Below are 20,377 nucleotides of genomic sequence, written 5' to 3'. Positions count from 1 at the left end.
TTTACTTAAGTTGAAAAAACCTTTTGAACCCAGGACCTCATGCATGCATTCCACCACTCCTCCCCTGGATACCCTGAGATTTAAATCTAGGTTGCTGATTTGGCTCCACTGCTCATCTCCACCAAAAGGAGAGGGACCCTGTTGCATTAGCCTCTGTGTATCTCTTAACCGAGGAGCCTCTGGCACAGACTAGATACGGAAATATTTGTTGAAACAGGGAATAAAAGCAGGTAACATATGAGTGTTTACGATGTGACACTATTATCACTTTAATCTTCAGGATTCTAAAGCAGGTACATTACCCCGACTTCACCAGTGAATAACTGAGACAGATGGAGCTTTTAATTATGATACTACTCCCTCTCTCCTTCCCAGTCCAGGCAAGGCAAGGGCAATGCTCTGCACAGGTAAGGGACTCAGGTTGAACTGTTACTATCAAAGTAATTAAGACAAAGGCTTTTAGGAACTCTTGATTTATATTATGCCTTCCATTTTTCTTAGAGACAAGTGGAGTTCAGGTTAAGTAAAGGCTATTGAAAAGGTACTAAGTAAAGATATTAAATAAGAAATAAAGGGCATTAATTAAAGAATACGAAAAAAAAAATAAGGATGCAAAAAAAGAAGCCCCTTCAGCCTCAGGAGCCTTTTACAGTTCAAGGGTTCAAGGAAGTTAAGAATCACAGCTCCAAGTCAGGCTATTTCCACAGCAAAATGAGAAGTCTTCACAGCTTATTTCCTTTAATTACATCATAAAACAAAAATTAGAACATACAGGAAACAATAATAGTTACATAACAATTTACTTTATATATTTATATATAAAAAACATTTTTTTTTTTTTTTTAGTCCAAAGATTTTAAAGCAAAAGGAATCCTCTACTGCCACCTTGGATTTTATTTATTTTAAATAACCCTCCCTCCCCCCACCCCATCCTCAAGCGCCAAAAGTACTGGGTGGAAACACAGTCACTTGGACAGCTAATGGAAGCTGGTGTTAGGTCACCATGTAGAAAACTGTGTTGGCCCCAGGGACTGGCTAAGTGCTGGGGCAGGCCTGGTGGAGAAATAAGCAAGCAGCAGCTCCCACACACTGAAGCTCTCACTCCAGGGCAGGCCAAATGGCTGGAAAAGGCTTAGGCCAGACAGCAATGTTTGGGATCAGATCCAGCCAGTCAACCATCCCTCTGCATTCTACCCCCTCAGGGGAGTGGGGACAGAGGCGGGGCAGTGCAAGGGTGAAACAGCCTGGTTTGACGATAAAAATTTCTCCCACAGCACCATTTACCCACCCGTCTCTGTCCCCAAGCAGAATCTGACAGGCAGGGGTAGTCCTCACAGTTCTCTGAGCTCTGCACAGGCCCTGTTTCTCAGGTCTGTGCTCTCAGGGTCACTGGAAGGTGGGCAAAGGTGAGGGGAGCAGTTAGGAAGTAACCAAAGCAGGGTACTTGGAAACAATTCCTGGGAGGAAAAAGGAGGCAGCCAGAATGGGAGGCATATGAAGGTTGATCATAAAAGGGGAATGGAGAAAGGCAAAATTAAGAAGGCCTTTCTCCCCCTGTAGTAACTGGGCAGTCACAGATCCTCGGGGGCCAGCTCCGAGCGCTACAGCATGGTGAAAAAAAAACACAAGCATCTTCTGATGAGCCCCATCCTGTGGATCTTGTATATTTCAGAGGTTAGTGTGTAATTTGGGGGCAGGGGTGAGGAGGGGAGTAAGAGAAGAAATCTCAGGCTCACCTCTTCTTGCACTTACTAGAAATTAAGTCATCAGAGAAGCACAGATAAGAAATTATTCTTAAGGGAAGGAAAAAACTAATGTAAACCCAGAAACGTAGCAGCAAAGGTTTCACTTATTACAGGTCTATTATGTAGCACTGGGAAAGAAAATCATTCAAGTCTTTAGGGGGAAAAGGTAAAGTGATAAATCAAACCATGCCAGTTAGAGACTCCTTTTCAAGTTAGGATTTTTCTAAGACCTTAGGTTCTCATTCGCTAGTGCTGTTAAAAAAAAAAAAAAAAAGAAAGAAAGAAAAAACAAAACAGAATAATGACTTTAGGGGCTGAGAAGGGTTAGGCTAAGGTAAGAAACACATACATGTGTATGAGCAGCAGTGTGGTACAGATCTGAATTAATAAGAATCAGAAGTATAGGAGACAACAACAAGCCAAAACTTAGTGGGGAAAAGTTTTCTTCTACTTTGATTTTAAAAAGTCACTTCAAAGATTCCCCTGGGCTCTTGGGGTATGGCAAAACAGAATAGGTATGTGTCTGGACACTGCTCTTCTCCCATCTCTTCTTCAGGTGGGAATTCTCACTTACTGCCTACCTGCTCTTGCCCCGGTGAAAACCACACCTAGAAGTCACTGGAAAGCACTGGTGGTATTTTCAGTGGTGCCAATCCCCATCTGGATGACACCGGTTGGGTGTGTGGTTAGGTGCGTGGAAAACAGAAGCCCTCCTTGCCAATAAGAAGGGCATGGAGTTCATTAGATGGAGAGGAAAGTAAATCTATTCACATGTGAGGCAGCTGTTTCTACATATTCAGGACAGATGCCTGTACCTGAAGCAAAGCAGCCCAGTTCCAGAACTGAGTCTCTCCTTTACTTTGAATCTCATCTAGCATTTTCCCACCCTGATTCTTCCAAACAAGACACTTGAAAAACGTGGAAAATAAAAAGGGCCAATTGATACAGTTTTGGTTGCTCATGGTTCTTTTTCCTAAAAGGGCAATGAACTACCCTGGCTGAAGAAGCAGAGTCTCAACACCTGCAAACCAACCTCTACCAAGAGCTTAAGCAGGAAACACGAGGCAGAGATGGAAGAAGTGCATTATGGAATTTCTCTTAATATCCCACATGTGAGCTTGTCCAACAATTTTTTTTCCTGCCGAAAATTAAATGTAATCCCCTTGGGCTCCCAAGATTCACTCAGACTCAGCTGAGAGGTTCTTATGGACTTCCCTAAGGATCAAAGGCTTCAGAGATGCAGAACTGATGTTCCTAAGAATAAAAATGGACAGAACAGACTTGCCTTGGAGTGGGGAGCTGCAGAAGCCCTTCATGGAGAAAACTCACTTGCCTTATGGTAGTTTCTGGAAGGTAGGAACTTTGTCTCAAGTGAGAGGGCAAGGTTAGAGCAGCATGTTCTTTGCTGGAGAGCCAAGATGTTAAGTGAGGGCATCTGGATAGAGCAAATACAAGCCAAATTTTATTCCCAAATTACCTAGGTTAATTATACCCTATCGACATGGTCTTATACAGCTCTCTGTATCTTCCAATCTTATAATTACATTTTATGACAGAAATAAAGAGGAGGAGAGGCTGAGACTCTTAATTCCCATCCTCCTCCTACTGCTTTAGGATTCTTTGGTCCAAGACAACTGTAAGGGGAGGGTTCTGCCTCATGACCTATTCTATACATCTTCTCAAACAACTCTCAACTAATTCACACTGCCTGGGTTTGAGGTGGTTAAAGATCCTAGAGCTGGTGGGCTGACAGAGAAGGGAATCTTTTTATAAAATTTTCTGGAAACTCAAAGCATACCACTGAAAGAGCCTGTCAGCCAGGATGCACGACGGGGATAGAAACCTAACCTTAAATCATGCACACAGGAGGAAAATGGCAGAGCAGACCAATTTCCTTTAAAATCCCTCCTCTCTCACTGGTGGCAACTGTCATGAGCAGTCTGACTTTCAGCACAATCAACATTAAATGGCCCAGGGTCAACCACAATCTGCAAGTGTTCCTTCCCTCTAAACAGCAGTCACCCAAGGATATGCTGCCTGCAGACAGGAAACCACCTCTTCTTCCCAGAGACAGACTCACACTTCCTAACAACTTCAAACCAAGACAAGCTCCATCTCACACTTTGTTTAGCTCCCCCGTGGCATTCGTGGGTTATCAAACCAATAGCAATGCATTTAACAAGGCAATTAGAAGAGAAAAAAGAACTTGACTGCTATACCACTTATAGCTATATAGAACTGTTCAGTTTGGAAAGCCCCAAAATAAAGCATCATAAAAGTATTTACCAGGTTTTCCTCTAAAATATGTGATAGAAGGAATAAGAAAAATTTGACTTACATGTCTGCTAAATCAACTTAATGGATGTGGAAATTTGTAAAAAACCATTCAAGAACTACTTTTACAACCACTAAAGAACAGAACAGCAAGAGAAAACATTTTTTTACATAAAGCACAATGTAATGTGCTTTCATATTCCAAATATTGGAAAAAAGGATGAAGCCAGATATTCTTACTCCTCATATTTAACAATTTGATTTCAAATTCATTAAGCAAGTATCAGTGATCACCCAGTGAAAAACAGCCTGAGCCACATAACAGCTACTGAATTCAAGGCTGCCCAGGATAGTGTGCCTAGATCAGGACAAGGGTCCAAAAAGGAAGCCAGAATGGAGACACGAGAATAGTCAGGGGGGTTATGGGGGGAGGGTGCAGCTCAGTGGTGGAGTGTGTGCGTAGCATGCATGAGATACTGGTTTAATCCCCAGTACCGTCATTAAAAAAAAAAGAGAGAGAATAAAATCAGCAGCATCACTGAGACATGGAAGCTTTAAACAGAGGGCAAGGATGGGTATAGAAAGGAAATGGGAGAAGTCAATGCAAAAAACAAAAACAAAAACAAAACTGGAATCATCTTGATGGGGTCAGTGAAGAAGATATAAAAAGATACTGATGGGAGTTTGGGCATGTTCAGCACTAGTTGCCCCAGACTCCTTGTAAGGTGCCTTATAATAAATGCTGCATGTTCCTTCACCACAAAAACCAACCCTGCCCCAAGCAAACAAACATACTGATGATGCTGAAAAATGTAAGGGGAAAAGGCTGCTTAGAAAAGAGACGATCTGGATGTACAGTAACTTTGAGGAAACCTTTTCACTAACCCCAAACCTCTTCTCTCCATTCACTGTATTTTTTCATTACTGAAAGTATATTGTGATGTGGCTCTGCAGTCAAATGGACCAATAAGTTCTTCCTAAGGAAGAGTTTTTCCTACATCTTTGAAGACTTATTGGATTTTCAAGAGCATCCCTGACACTGAGAAGGAAACATTTTATGTTCAGCTGGCCCTTTGTACCTGACCAAAACTTACCATATTCTGGGTCCTCAAAGTCCTAGTACATTTCATCAGCTGATGTGGGTTTCAGATTAGCATAAAAAGTATATGTTCTTCCAAGCTTGATGGGCCTGAAGTTTTCTTGAGAAAGGAACAAAGCTCCTGCCTGACCACACACATGCCAGTGCTGTGCACTCCAGGGCCCTTATTCCCTCACTGGACTCTGTTCTTGCCCAGACAGGCAGAGATTGTCTGGACAAGTCCACATGGAGTGGGTATACTCTTTGAGAAGAGAAACAGCATTTCCAAGACATTCATGTACTGGTGAATAGGGTCTTTTAAACTCTTTAAGTAAATAAGTACCTCAATAGTCTCAACTATTGGGAAATTCAAATCCACACTCACTAATAAATCAGGAATCTCTGATTAACTTGTTCAGGCACTATCTTAAAAAATACTTATGTTATATCTGTATATGTGGGGTACAGCCAGGAGAGTAGGTCTCACTTTAAGAAGTATATTCCTCACCTGGTAATTTGAGAAGAGGATAAGAGAAGGGAAATGAGAAATACAAGCAGTTTGAACTTTTAAAAGGGCATAATAATAAAACAAGATTTAAAATAAAATTAACATGCTAAATAATAGTGGGTAGTACAGATTTCTAGGACTTTTTCAACTGATTGTTTGTGGAAAAATAAATCACACTTTATTCCTACATATGCTGGTAGAACCAGCACCTACAGCATTAAAGCAAGTATTTTATAACAGCCTGGATCATGTGAAAGATGACCTAAAATCATAGGGGACTGCACATTTAATGCCCTAAACAACCACCCCCTCAGAAAAATCCCCCCCCAAAACACCAAAAAGTCACCGTATTGGAAATTACACAAGGTTTCTAACCTTGGGTTTTAGAAATCTACTTCTTATACTTCAGAAATTCATTTTATTTCCCTCATCCTCCATGATTTTTTTGGTGGGGAGGGGTACAGGTAGAGCTTCTTTGACTCTGAGTCATGAGCACCGAATACCCTGACCTCTGCTCTGGTAACCAGGCTGGGCAGAGACACTGAACCCTCTACTTCCTCTCAATGTTCACCTGCTGCTGATCCAATGCCTTCACCTGGCTACTCTTGTATTTCATTCACAGGAAGTCTGGAGCACAAAAGAGATATGGTTGACAGTTTCTGAAAAGATTCTGGTTCTCTGAAGCTCCAACATTAGATATGATACTATCAACACTGATGAACAGTTGATCAGCTGCTACAGGATCATTCATCCATCTCTGAGAGGCTGAAATGGGGGGAGGGAGGAAAGAAACTGCCTGACTCGACTGCACAACTCCTCTAGCAGCATTCCTGCTAAAGCGCAACAAACCTCACAGACACCAACCTGAGATGCCACTGATCACACCTAGATTTCAGTGAACATACATGTCTGAGCCTGGGTGGCAGTGACTTTCAGGTTTGGTTTTGGGATTCTTTACTAATAATGTTATTTCTCTCTCTTTATTAAGTTAGAGTGAAGGAAAAAATGTGCAAATACTGGGCATATCATGCGTATTATATATCACAAGATATAACAAACCAAAATGCAAAGTTTGTTTTCATCAAAATAGTTTTAGCTCAATTTCTTCTCTTAACTTTTCTTGATTTTGTTACAGTTTCCCTTCAGACTGGCAAAGATTCAGGCAGGGGCCCCTAATGGTAAAATTTAGAATTAAAAAAATATTTATTGATAATGTCTCTTTTAAAAATGTCTGGTAACCCCAACTAATCATCCAAAATGCTAACTGTACACACAGTAACAGCAAAAGAGTAACAACTGTGAGTAAGCAGACTACAAACAGGTGACAGTTTGAGCAAGAGTGCAGGAGGGAGCAACAGAGAATGAAAGACAGGTACACAGGTGTGCTACAGAGAGTGACAATTTGAGTGAATAAGTAATCACATCTGGACCACAGTGATTTCAATGCAATCATTTAGGAAACCTCTGGGCCAAATACTAAAACACAAGAGGAGGAATGAACAAGCCTTCTTTGTGAGCATGCTCAGCATGTTGGCATGGAAACAAGGAAGCACAGAAGCTCTGTAGTCATCTCACACTGGATGGCTACCATTTACAGGATGCAAATAAATTTTCTTTCTGGTCCCTGGATATAACATGTATTGTTTTCTATGCTTTCCTTGACCTTGGAGGACTACAGCTGCTGTTCCAAAATTGCCGAAGAAACCCCTTAACAAAATAAACCACAGTAGCAGTAACACTGGGTTTGCTGGAATGCCCCCTTCCCTCTACCTTGCTTATGATTTTCTTCTGGGCACATCCAACAGGAATGGTTAAGTTTTACCAATCCACGTGACAAAGCCAGCACGAACTCAGTCCCCGGGTCACAGAGCTAGAGGGGGTGGGGGTGAGGGTGGGTATGCGTATGTATGTGTGGCTCTGGGGATCTGGATGCTGCCCTCACTTTATAACCTTTGCCCGGAACACTGGGGTCGCTTCCAATGGAGATCCACGGTAACTCTAGAAGTGTCATTAAATACTCAGTTCACCAAGGCTGACCACCTCCATTGTCATAGGATGATGCAGCATCTGCAGAAGCGCTGTCTGCTGCCCCCTACTGATGGGGGTGGAGTGACAGGTGCGAAGTAGGCGTGGACTTTAATATTGGGTAAATGGGTCTGAAACAAGACAAAAACATTACTAAGAGATAGGGCTTAAACAGAAGGAGCAACGTTGCTTTTCAGAAAAACCACTGAGGACTGAGTGGACATGAAGGCAGGGCAGAGGCTAAGCACAGTCAGGATGTTGAGAGGCCTGGGTTCTACTTTGTACCATCCCAGGTTATTCTAAAAGACAAACTCAGTTCATGTAACTTTGGTACCTGCTTCCCTAATAATAAAAACTGGGGAAAAACTTCATGCTAATCTCTTAACCTGTCCCAAAGGGATTCCTAGTTGGATTCTCATAGTTGGAAGAAACTATATAAGCTTAAAATAGTAATTTTTTCCAAGCCATTGTGGCAATATTTCTTCTGACATTTTAAGAAACCTCATTAAATCCTCTTTTAACAACATGCTTCTAGTTTTTACTACATAGTTCCTAAATTCCTACTATGTTCAAGGCACTGTGCTAGTTATGTAAAAGGAGGTACAAGGATGGTCAAGATGCAGATCCTGCTCTTAGGGAACTTACAGTCTAGACATGCACACAAATAGCTATTAGAGTGGAAAAGTGCTAAGTGACTCTTGAGGATTCGGAGATGCAAGAGACTCCTGACAGCCAGGAAGGTCCAGGAACCCTAGTGTAAGCAGGCCACAGGCCACAGAACAGGCTCCGGTTGACCCATGGCTCTCCTCGTTTGGTGTAGAAGAAATATGGGTGCAAGGCCTCCCTCCCTTATGTTCTCAGTCCTCTTGGTCTGAAGTGAGAGATAGAACTCAAGATGAAGTATGGTGTTCCTTCATGCACTCAGATGCCATAAGGCCAACATGGATATTCTTAGAGGTTGGTTGTAAGGGCCAAACTAAGCACAGTAACTTTCCCACAGCAGGTGTGAAGCAGATGTTCCAAAAATGTCTGTTGAGCTGAATGATCCGACACAGATTTATCCAGCCTTTTATAATCTCCTTGCTGATAACCTGTCTTTCAGTTTTCTGGCTATAGGTGGGTCTCTTTATTATGAAGGATAGGGCAGAAAGAAAAGGTAAAAAACTACTTGATTCATTTGTTGCCTTAAAAAAAAATAAGAACCCTAGCAAAAGAATCCGATAAGGAAATACAAATTAAATTGTTAAATCTCATTTAACTAAATATTTTCTTTATGTTATTCCTTTCTTTCCTTTAAAAGCAAAATCTGGCATGTGCTTTTTTGATTCTAGGCATGTTATTAGAGAGACTGTTGGAAGGAGACCTACTTTTCTTCCCTTCAGTGTGTGTTTTCCTACTAAATTTCCATCTGGAAAAACAGGTAAAAACTATCTACCCTTAGGCTTGCTCTCCATCTTTTTTTCTTTGCTGAATGTCCAGGTAAATTAAGTATCACAGAAAACTAAATTTAAAAAGAGGAAACGGAGGATAAAAGAAAAGAGAAAAGAAAAGAAAAGAAGGAAGGGGTGCTGAGAATTTAGAGCCAGAGGGTGATTCCACCGTCTTTACCCTGAGTCTCTTGATTCCAGCCCGTGTGATTTGCTGGCAGTCATAGAGTTCTATCCGCTCAAGGCTGTGACAGCTCTTCAAGTGCTCCAGGGATGCATCTGTGATTAGCGGGCAGTTGTCCAGTTCAATCACCTCCAGCTGGTCATGGGCGCAGGCCCCGTTCCCCAGGTGACGAATTCCATCGTCTGTGATCAGCTCACAGTGAGACAGACTCTGCAGCCAAATAGAGCAAGGAAGGACACTAAGCGCTAGATCCATGTGGTGAAATGAAGAAAGCAAACTAGAGTCGCTGGGGTTCTGCTTCTGACAATCAATGATAGACATTTCTGTGTGGGATTCTAAATATTTTTTGTGAATTCCTGTAATGATTATGAAATAGTTCATAAACAAAATACATTATACTGCCCTACCCTCTCCATATACAAATTATTAACACTTTTCTTCTCTACAGGGACAAGGGGGCTCAGGCTTTTCCTGTAAAAAATTTTCTGGAATTTGGACTATATACTGAATACCTGGTGCAGGGACACACCCAAATAGTTAATTGACTGAAAATTATTCTTTTAGCTTTAAGATGTGGTTGTTTCTTCACTTTACCAATTTTCCTTAAATCTCTGGTTCCTCCACGTGAAACTCAGTACCACTGACCCAAACATAGTTTAATGTGCCACCAAACACCAAAAATAAGCCTAGATACAGAACAGTCAACCAGAATGCTTTCCCACAGTGTTACTGGAAACAGTAGCAGAGAACTCCCCCTACTGAGGCCTGGATTGCTTCTGTTTTATAGGAATATTTGGTCTCAATGTGAAGCAAACTGTATTTGGGGCCACATTTTCTCTGGAAATTTAAGCATCGTTCAGGCTGGAGTGTAATTCATGTGGGAGGGAGAACTCATACTCTCCATGTCAGTTTTCAATCTCCAAGCACTGATACAGAAAATATTTAACTTTTCCAGTTCCTATCTCAGTTTCTTCCTTCATGCAGGTCCTCCCTTGGCCCTCTGTAAGTTGGCAAATTGGAGAATATGCTTTCCCAAAACGGTAGCCAGATACTAAGAGGAAAGTAAGAGCTGTGTTTTGATTAAATCCAATAAACATAAAACTTTCAAAGTCAAACTCACCAATACTTGAAGTCGAGGACAGTGTATAGAAAGTTGGATTAATGTGCTATCTGTTATCTGAAAGAAACATGTAAGTTTATTTTAGGGCTAATTCCAAAAAACTCATGGACCATACCTCATTCTTGACTACACTTGTATTCTAGATTGATACCCTGATACCAATCATCAAATAGCAGAATCTTGCTTGCAATCCCATCAGCTACCTGAACCTATTCTTTGAGAGCCTATCCAGGCTAGTCATCTTCATCTTTGAGCAGGGCTGTTGAAAATCCTGTTTGTTTTTGAAATAAATGAAAAGGTGTCCTCTATAACTTCTACCCACTGGACATTGTTCAACCTCCTTAGAATCATCACAGAAACGAATCAGAAGACACTGCTCCATGAGAAAAATTAATGTAGAAACATCCTCACATTTTTACATATTTGGCCCATATATATTTTTAAATTTATTTATTTTTATTTAAATTTTGTTGGGGGGGAAGGTAATTATCTATCTTAGTTTTTAATGGAGGTACTGGGGATTGAACCTGTGCATGCCAGGCATGCACTCTTGCCATTGAGCTATACTGTCCCCGCACTGGCCCATATTTTTATAAGCCATGCCACAACTCAGGATTGATAACCTGGATATCAGTTATTTTCCCCAAGGGTGGCAGAAAGAGGCTGCTGGGTTAACTATGAATATTCAGTAAGAAAGAACTCCTGAAGGAAGAATAGTCTTTTATATTTATCTTAGGACGGAAAGTAAATCAGTGTTTTCCCCCCAACCCCAAATTCATCTCTAACTCTGAGATGATTATTATAATACACCTAGCTTCATAGGGGCTAAGAAATGACAGAGGGTGGGGACTGGAGTGGGCAGGCATGTGCACATCACTCAGAAGGACCAACACTAGAAAGGACACAGGACACCAGACATGTGCAAGAGACAGATGGATGTGAACAGTTTTAGTTTAGTAAGAGCTATCAGGGGCTAAGTAGTGTCCAGATAACAAGTAATTTAGAAAAATCAACCTCTATAGTTACCGAAGTATCTTCTCTTCTTTATTTTTACCATAACAAAAAATTCATTGTTCTATCTTCTTTTTAGGAGTCCCCATTTAAAGTTACTCCTCAATCAACTAATAATCTCAAAGTTCTTCAAATTGGTAATAAAAGAAGTTGTTGATAAGGAGGCCAGTCTTCCTGCCTGAAGGGCAGGATTCCGTTGGGGCTCCAAGACTAATGATGTATGGGGTCTCAGGTCCAGTTAAGTTAAAAAGGAGCACTGATACCTGTCAGTGTGCTAGGGCTTTAATTATTTACTAGCATTATAACCCTGTAGGTCTAAATAAATATCTTAACATCTTTATGGCCTGAATGCTTGGGCCTTCTTTCTTTCCAATGGCAACTTTATTGATGGCATGTATTTCCCAGATCCTTAGCACAAGTACCACGAGCACCTCGGCCTGGTATGCCTGGAGGACACCTCAATAAATGGACAGTCAGCAGTGCTGCCAGGCTCTACACTACAGCAGGGCAAGGGAATTGAACATTGTGATGTGCATGTATTATATAAATTTCTATCATACTGTATTTCTAAGTAAAAATCCACAATCTTACCTGAACACACTCTTCCAGGTCCATCTTTTCAAGCTCATGGCAGTTCTATGAAATATAGACCCAAACATTATAGTACAAACATTTAAAACATGGGAAAAATTTAAGGCCAGAAAACTAAGTAGTATTAGATATACTGGTGAATTCCAGAGAGCTTCGCAGTTGGTGTCATTCTAATATCACTTCCTGTCTTATTCCATTAATTACACATTTTAAAGGGCCTCTATCACAGTGAAATTTCTCAATTATTCCACATTTAAAGTATCTAACATCTTACAAAGGATGTACGATGAATGAAAATGATTTCTTGGGAAGCAAAGGGAGAATATGCCCTCATCTACGCCATGTGCTGTGCACCCCACACCCTCCCAATCAGTATTCCATCAATCTCCCTAAAAGCAAATGCCTTTTCCTATGTTCCATTACACTAGTCAAAGATAGTATAATTTTAAATACATAATATATTATTATACGGTGATTTATAAACCACTCTAAATATTAAAATCTTTTGGAGAATATAGAAAATCTCTTAATACCTCTTCATTTAAAATCAGGCTTATATATTTCTTTCAACATTATTCTCATCCACCAGTTGCATACCAAGTAACCAAATAAGTTTCTTTCACAAAGCACTAGGAAAGTCCTGCTTAGTTTAACGTATCATCTTATGAAAATGTGGAAAATCAAGTCTCACGAAGGAGTGTCATGTTGTTCAATTCATGCCTTTCCAGAGCAGCTGTCTGTAGCTACAAGACAAGAACTCTCAGGAACACCAGCCACAGAGAAGCTCCCCAGCATCCCACACACTCAGTTCTACTGCCCTTCCACATTTCCCTCACTCCTCATTCTTCTGAAATAAAAATCCTGAACAAAAAAACCCTTATAAAACCTGAAGAAAATACTTACCCTGGCCAGAGTGGTAAAGCCTACATCTGTTAATTGAGAACACCTTGCCACTTCTAATATTCTGTTAAAAAAAACAAAGTGAAAGTCAACCCCTTGGTCCCTGAAAACTGGGTTTATTAAGACAGCAAGAATTTAAGAAAACCTCCTATTCCCTAAGGACTGCATAACACAGAGTGACATTCACAGCTAAGCAAGTCTGTATACAGATCTTGCCATTCATTTTCATGGAGTCATCATAAAGTGGTCCTGTAAATACCACATTTCAGGGTGATGCAATCAGAAGAATATAATAGAAGCTTGTAGTTAATGCCAAAATGCATGAGAAATGCATTTAAAAGCCTTCTTGATGGCATACTGCTTACCCCCAGAGGGCAGCCTGCTCCTAGAAAACAAAGGAAATGGAGATAAATACTCTGTTTCAGTTAATCTGTTGCTAAAGTAAATTATTCTCTTTCCCTATTTTACATGTACGATCATTCAGATTTAAACAGCTATTAAAAATGCTATGAGGGGACTGGTTAATTACAGGTCTGTCCCAAATACAATATTCCATACTTATGGAAACTACACCCTTTAGCTTCCTGCCTCCCCTGAAAGGCACCCAAGGCAGGCCCAGTGGAGAGGGGAGCTGAGCTGGTAGCCACTCTCTTATTCAGGAACGGCTGAACACCAAGCTAAGTACCAACCACTACACTGGGGAATCAAAAGTAGTAGCTCTTTGCTGTGAAAAGTCTGGCGGTGTCTGCATGACAGTACCAAAGAGTATTATGTTTGCTTACAAATTACTTCCTATAGAAGTTGAAAAAAAATAAAGCTAAAATATAAGAAATTATTATTAAGGGACAATCAATTAGAATGAATGCAGTATCTAATGGTAAAGCATGATTTGACTAAACCCAAGTTTTAAGTATCACATTTGAGAGCCTTTCTATTCTTACAACAAAACAAACCATGAAGGAGACTAGAACTGAACACCCCTCTCTTTCAAATAGAAAAAGATTAATATGTAATATTTTTAGACAGAAGACTGGCTACCTCCTTAGCTCCTGAATGGCACTCTACTCTAGGCTTCTGATAGTATTAATTTTGACCAACAAGTCTATGATATATTAAGGAATTTTGATATTGTGGGCAAATTTTCTTTCAATAATTAAGGTTGGGCCCATAGTCTCGTGATTACAAAAGTTTTAAGCTTGCATCCTTGCTCCTGCACTTACTAACTGTGAGACCTTGAACAGGTTACTTGACCTTTCTGTGCTTCGGTTTTCTCATCTATAATATAGAGATAATAACAATGTTTATATAGTGTTATGATGATTAAATGAATTAATTTTTGTAAAGCATTTAAAAAATGCTAACATGTCTAATATATAATAATATACAACATAAGTTATGGTTTAAAAACAAAAAAGACAACCTCAATTACCTCCCCCTCAACCCCAAAAAGGTATATGGGGATAGTTTGCTGTGTGCTCTTACAGAATCAATATGAGTTTGATCCCATTTGCATGCAACACAGCATTCTTAGTAAATATTTAGCCAATCCCATATTTAGGCTGAGAAGTGGGGCCACAGAGAAATAAAGCTTGCTTTAAAAGACCATCAAACAAAAAGAAAAAATTATAAAATAAAAGACCATCAGCACAAGGGAGGTTCTCCTGCAGGGCTGTTTTTTCTCTTTAAATGCTTCCTGCTATGTACCTGGCATCATTACTACAATATAAATGACACGAGTGGGTCTTCAAAAACTTTCTTCAGAAAGGAATTATATAAAAGCATTATAAGAGAAAACACCTTTATTTCTTTTCTCAAGTAATGAAATAAAATGTTGATATTTTTCTAGTATGGATAGCAAGACATAGAAAATGAGGACTATTACCCCTTGGTTCAGGCCAATTACATGTAATCAGATAAAGTGCAAAGCAAGTAGGTGGGCATCTGAAAGGGTAGGAGTGGCCTTATAGTGTCTACCTTAAAAATTTCAAGGTTCCAAGGAGTAAGTGTGAGTGAAGGAGGCCTCTGTTCCTTTCCTCTGATTTTTTGAGATAAACAAGAAATGTTTACCTAAGCCGAGGGCAGTTCTGACCTAAAGCATTCAGGATGGCATCTGTGATGTTGGAGCAGCCAGAGGCACAGAGGGACTGTAACTTATGGCACCCTCTGCATATAGTAATGAGACCTTCATCTGTGATTTGCTAAAAAACAAGAGAAAAAAAATGCATAGGTATTAGTAACTTAGCAGAAGACAAAGAAAAAAAGTTACCTTTGTGAGATAAGTGCCAAAAAAAAAAAAATAAAAGTAGATATCATATTAATCATGTAGCAGATCTAAAAGAAAATGAACACACTCTTGTTTTTTTCTAGTTCTCTTTGATTTAGTTTGCAAGAGAACCTGTGCTCAATTTTGGTGCAAAGGGAAGAAGCTAAAATGGGGTTCTCTTAACCTAATGGGATGAACGGGACTGGGAACAGCATGTGGTACGTCACAGTGTAGGTTCAATTAAATGATTTTGAACCCAGAAAACAGATAATAACAGCAGTATTTTAATAGTATAAACACATTTACAAGTTCAAAATCGATACTAAGTTCCTGAAAAAAAATGAGACAACCAGTGGATGATAACTGTGATCTCAAATCAACCACAGATCCATTTATTCTGTATTTTAGTTTTATAACATAAAGAATAGCATAACTTAATGGATAGCATAATTTAATGGAGATAGTTGTGCCCAATTCAAATGTAATTCTGTATGTTTTAAATTATTTTAAAATGAAAAAAAGAACACAAAAAGATGTTACATTAAAAAAAAAAAGATATCAGCACTTTAATTTGTCCTGCTAAATTCACTAATTTTGTGGAAGTCTCAGAATAAAGCTTTCCTGTCATTTCTGTTTAATCAAACACTATCCTCAGGTTGTAAGAACAATTGAAAAAAAAATCAAACTTTAAATAATCACTGCTTAAATCAGTATTTTCTCAATATTGTAGAACTGAAACAAAATACACATGAAAAATGGATGCTAAGGCAGATAAAAAATCTGTCATGAGAAAACACTGTTGAGGCATATACACATGTACAAGTACCTAAAAAGGGGATGTATGGTTATTACTAAACAAGGATACATGAAATTAAAAGGGAGAAGCAGCAATCCATAAACATGCATATTTAGGAGGCCAATGGAATTTGTGTCTCACACAATATTAGGAAAACATTGAGAGGGCTGTGCTGCCTTTACCTTCCTAATGTTTTAAGGTCTCTAAGGGATTACCAAAAAAGAAAGATGAAGAAAGTCATGTTAACCAATAATTTAAATTTTTAAGAGTAAAATCTACTAAATATTTTTATGTTTTTAAATTATTCAAGAAAAAGAGACTGCATTAAGAATGTGCTTTGGCAACTTCAATAGTTTTGGGCAGAAGTCTCATGAATGTTGAGAATCATTTCGTGACATTGTACAGAGTGACTGAAGAAACAACTCATGCCCTAAGATCTGGGTGAAGGTAAACAGTAAGATGAACATGACAGAGCTGGTTCTTTACACTTACCAAGTGTGATTTCTGCCTGCTAGAAGAGTAAACGAAAGGAGCTAAAATGGCAAATGGCAGATATGCTATATATGTATTTATATGTATGGGTGAGTGTGAGATACAGAGTGCATGTGTTGAGTGTAAGTATATAAATAAAATCTGAACATGTGTCTATCACTGTAAGATGGTGGTGTCATGTTTACAATAGTTGTGTAAGCTCTTTCTTTTAGGCCAAATATTTCAGTTACATAAATGAAAGTAGAATCAGAATTAAAAGGAATATCATTCCTTTAACTCAGTCTCTAGGAGCCTCTTAGATCACTAACAGCACTGTACGGGTAGGGGCTGGAAGAGCAGGTTGCTTAAACTGCATAAAATGTGGTCCTGTATGTATCACCTTTAAACTAAGCAACTACTATGTTCTAAAGTTTCAGGTGACAAACAAGAAGGGGAAAGTATACTAATCAGAAGGCTTAACATAAACAAGGAAAACCCTCACCAACTTTTTTCATTGCTACAAGAGGCTCTCACTCCAAGGCAACACACATGTAATTTTCAAGGCAAGAGAGAAAAGCTAAAGGTGTGCTGTCAATGCTCTAGGATCCTGAATAGTTTCAGCCAATTCTCTGAGCAAAATTCAGGGGCTTTGAGATAGACACAAAAAGCTGACAGTCTAAACGAGCCAAATGTGAAATACAAATACTACTCCAAAAATAATTTAAAGGGTACATTTTGCTTGTTGTCTGCTTAGATCAGCAGTACCCTATGGCTCACTGATAGATTTTAATCACTGTAATTGCAATTAATTTACCAAAAATGTTTTACTTTAAATACTGAAGTTTGTGAATAATTTTCTTCTAAAAAGTAGAGTTTTCTTATGTAGAAAAAGAAAGGGGTGGAGTTACAGTTTAGCTTATTTGCCTTCTGTATAAGCCACCCTCTATCTCATCCATGTCAAAGCCCTCACGAGTGACTATTGTTGAGCATGCAAAAAAATCGCTGGTCTTTACAAAGGACTAAAACTCTTACAATAATATTATTGAAATGAATTACTAATACAGAAGAAATGCTTACTAAGCAAGTCTGCAAGTTCAAAGTCACCAGTTCAGGACAGTGTGCACCTATGTACTTGAGAGCTTCATCTTCTAGCTAGAAAGATTAAAAAGAGAGAGAAAAAAATGATTACTGACATTGCTTTAAATCTTAAAAATTTAAGAGTATACACATTCATCAATACATTCTAGATATAGCCAACCAAGTTTTAAAGGAAGAATGAACTGGAAACAATGAACTATGATCATATAAACATGTAATTCATATGACTGGAACAGTTATCAGTATTTGTTATCAACTCTGACCACATCAAATTCATCTATTACCAAATCAAGGAAATAAATATTGCCCAATGTTTGGATTTTTCTTTTGATAAATTAAACATGCCTGACAGTATTTTGCTGAAGGATTTCGAAACTAAAATAACTTTCACATTTCTACACTCCCTGTAAAGTTTTTAAAAAACAAACTTTTGGGAGCAGGAGTTGATAAACGAATCCAAAGTTTATCTGCTCCTGGAAGATCAGTGCTATGTGTAGAGTGCTGAGAACAGATGGCAAGTAGTTGATTATAATGATGCAATCCAATTAATATTTTTCAGGATTCCATAAATAACGAGAAACTCAAGCTGTTGTTTTAAGGCAGTCATACTTTTAAAGCTCTGTTTCAAACAATGGAAACCCTTCCATCATGGAGAAACAATGAGGGCATTTTAAATAGAATCCAAGGCTTGGTTTTAGTAATCATTAATAAAATAAGGTAATAAGAGCCTAGCCCTACCTTGTCAGTCATTTCTAAATCCACTCTTGATCATTTCCTTCCAGATGCTACCATGTCAATTCTTTTTTTTTCCACCCCTGTGTAACACTGAGATATTAAAATTTTTAATAACAAAATATGTTGGATTTGTGATGTTACTGGAGGGAAATAAGCACCAACACTATAAAATGTAGGTTGCTGTATACTTGGCACATTTAAGAAAAACTCTTGGTGGTTAAACAACCAGTGGAAATTGCCAAGACTATCTTCCTTGCTTATCCAGTGCAAGGTCTCAGGCAGTGACAACACGGCAAGTTTTCTTTTCAGATTAAATTGCATGAAACCCTTCTTGCCTATGGTGCCTGTTCAGCATGATTTTGTATCCCCAGCTTGCCTCCTCTCAAAATTTTATCTTTGGTCAGGTGTTAATTCTTATATTTTTTTTACTCTACAGAAAACATTTTAATTTTTCAGTAAGCATATGTCTTTGGTCAATAATGCACAACAACTACATATCCCTCAAGCCAACATCTTGGGGCTGCCCACCAAGTTCATGGTTCCTCTATCATTCACAAGTGCAACATGGAGTATTACCTGTGTGCAGCCTTTTAAGAATAAGGCTTTCAGACCTCCACAGCCTCTCACTAGTGCTTGGATACCATCCTTGGTTACTTGGTCACACCAGGAAATGTTTAATTGCTCCAACAGTGGACATCCCTCACTTAGGATAAAACAAAGTGAAACAAACATATAACTAAATCCAATTCCAAAGGCACAAAAGTCTCATTTTATTGGCTATCTAGTCAGGGATTTACTCAATGTAGATTGAGAATATAGGCAATTCCACAACAAAAAAAGGTGCGTTTATCAATGTTTGTGGTGTTCACGTGGGACTACATCACTAGGAGGGCTATCTCAAATCTAGCTTAACTAAGAAGCACAAGCACGATATTGTTTCTGATACATTAGATCATTATGGAGGTTTATATTTTTCAAATCTGTTCTTTTTGCACTTAGAAATTTAAAGGTCTCTAGATAGGAAATGGAAACAAAGTGACTTTTTCTAGTTAACAGAGTAATTAACAAAGAGTCAGATTCAAATTCAAATTCTCTAAATCAATTACTTATCAGGTAATAAGAAGGACAAAAATGACAAAGGATCTGTAAATTTTCCTTTTCTGGGAAGTATCCAGAGGACAATTTCCACAGAAATTTAGGATACATGGTATCAGACCTCTGCCTTCTATCGAACACTAGCTTCATCTTTGATCTTCGATTTCACAGTTAAACTACGGAAGAATCCCAAGCTCTATGGCATTCTTTGGAAAATATTGCTTTAATTGTTTTATAAATTGAAGCCAGGGGAATCTTGGTTCAAGTTCATTTGTCAACATTAATAGTGTGACTTCAGGCAAGTCACTACAGGAAGCCTGCCAATACCATGATTAGTCTGAGATTAGCCATAGCCCTTCTATGTTCTTCCCAAACTGATGAACACTTCTATCACAGTACTTACCATGCTGTGTAGTGGGTTTTTTTGTTTTTTTTTCCATCCACTAGACTCTGAGCAACTTATGGTTAGCAACTATACCTCATTCAGTTACCTCCTATGGTTGAATAACGGTACTCGACATTAAAAAATGTTTTAGATTTTCTTATCTGTAAAGTGTCAGTCATATGTACCTCACAAGATTTTCAAATAAATGAGATCATTTATGTGAATTACTTATAAACTATAAACATCGTTATACTATCTTACTTATTATCCTACAAGGCAAACAGCCTAAGATACATGTATGTGTTCAATATTCATAAGGAAGGTATAGAAGGAGCCACATTTTCAGATTACTTTTACTAATTACACTTTTTCTTTTAATAGCTTAATTCTTACTATTCATAAATGCAACCAATACATGGGACCATAATCATTTATAAAAGGCTGATAAAAAGGTAAAAGTACAAAGGAATTTCACTCTTCTTTTAAGATATATCTTTTGTGATGTACTTTTAAAAGTACATTAACATTAAAACAATGAAAACTTACTGAGAGCTTACTATATACTAGGAACTCTGCTAAGTACTTCCTTCATGTATAAACTGTACTGCTCTGTTCAGAAATCCTAGTTACTTCTAGCCATTTCACCTGAATGTGCCCTGTAACTTGGGCAA

The 20,377-nt window shown here is 38.6% G+C and overlaps 1 protein-coding gene across 3 annotated transcripts in view; it reads right to left on the bottom strand.

The window, feature by feature from the left end:
* Window positions 1-712: 712 nt before the first annotated feature.
* Window positions 713-20,377, bottom strand: part of FBXL20 (F-box and leucine rich repeat protein 20) — a 91,605-nt gene continuing 71,940 nt past the window's right edge. For all 3 annotated transcript variants that reach the window (XM_045520756.2, XM_045520757.2, XM_010960486.2), the window contains exons 8-15: window positions 18,803-18,929; window positions 17,471-17,545; window positions 14,931-15,061; window positions 12,867-12,927; window positions 11,964-12,008; window positions 10,362-10,418; window positions 9,239-9,451; window positions 713-7,761 (exon numbers count right to left, since the gene is read on the bottom strand). In XM_045520756.2, coding sequence (XP_045376712.1) covers window positions 7,654-7,761; window positions 9,239-9,451; window positions 10,362-10,418; window positions 11,964-12,008; window positions 12,867-12,927; window positions 14,931-15,061; window positions 17,471-17,545; window positions 18,803-18,929 — 817 coding nt within the window. In that variant the 3' untranslated portion in view covers window positions 713-7,653. The remainder of the gene's footprint in view (window positions 7,762-9,238; window positions 9,452-10,361; window positions 10,419-11,963; window positions 12,009-12,866; window positions 12,928-14,930; window positions 15,062-17,470; window positions 17,546-18,802; window positions 18,930-20,377) is intronic.

This window comes from Camelus bactrianus, chromosome 16 (genome assembly GCF_048773025.1).
Source record: "Camelus bactrianus isolate YW-2024 breed Bactrian camel chromosome 16, ASM4877302v1, whole genome shotgun sequence".
In the NCBI taxonomy this organism is placed as follows: domain Eukaryota; kingdom Metazoa; phylum Chordata; class Mammalia; order Artiodactyla; family Camelidae; genus Camelus; species Camelus bactrianus.
Note: the sequence above shows the minus strand (reverse complement) of the source record. Positions and strands in the feature narration are given on the sequence as shown.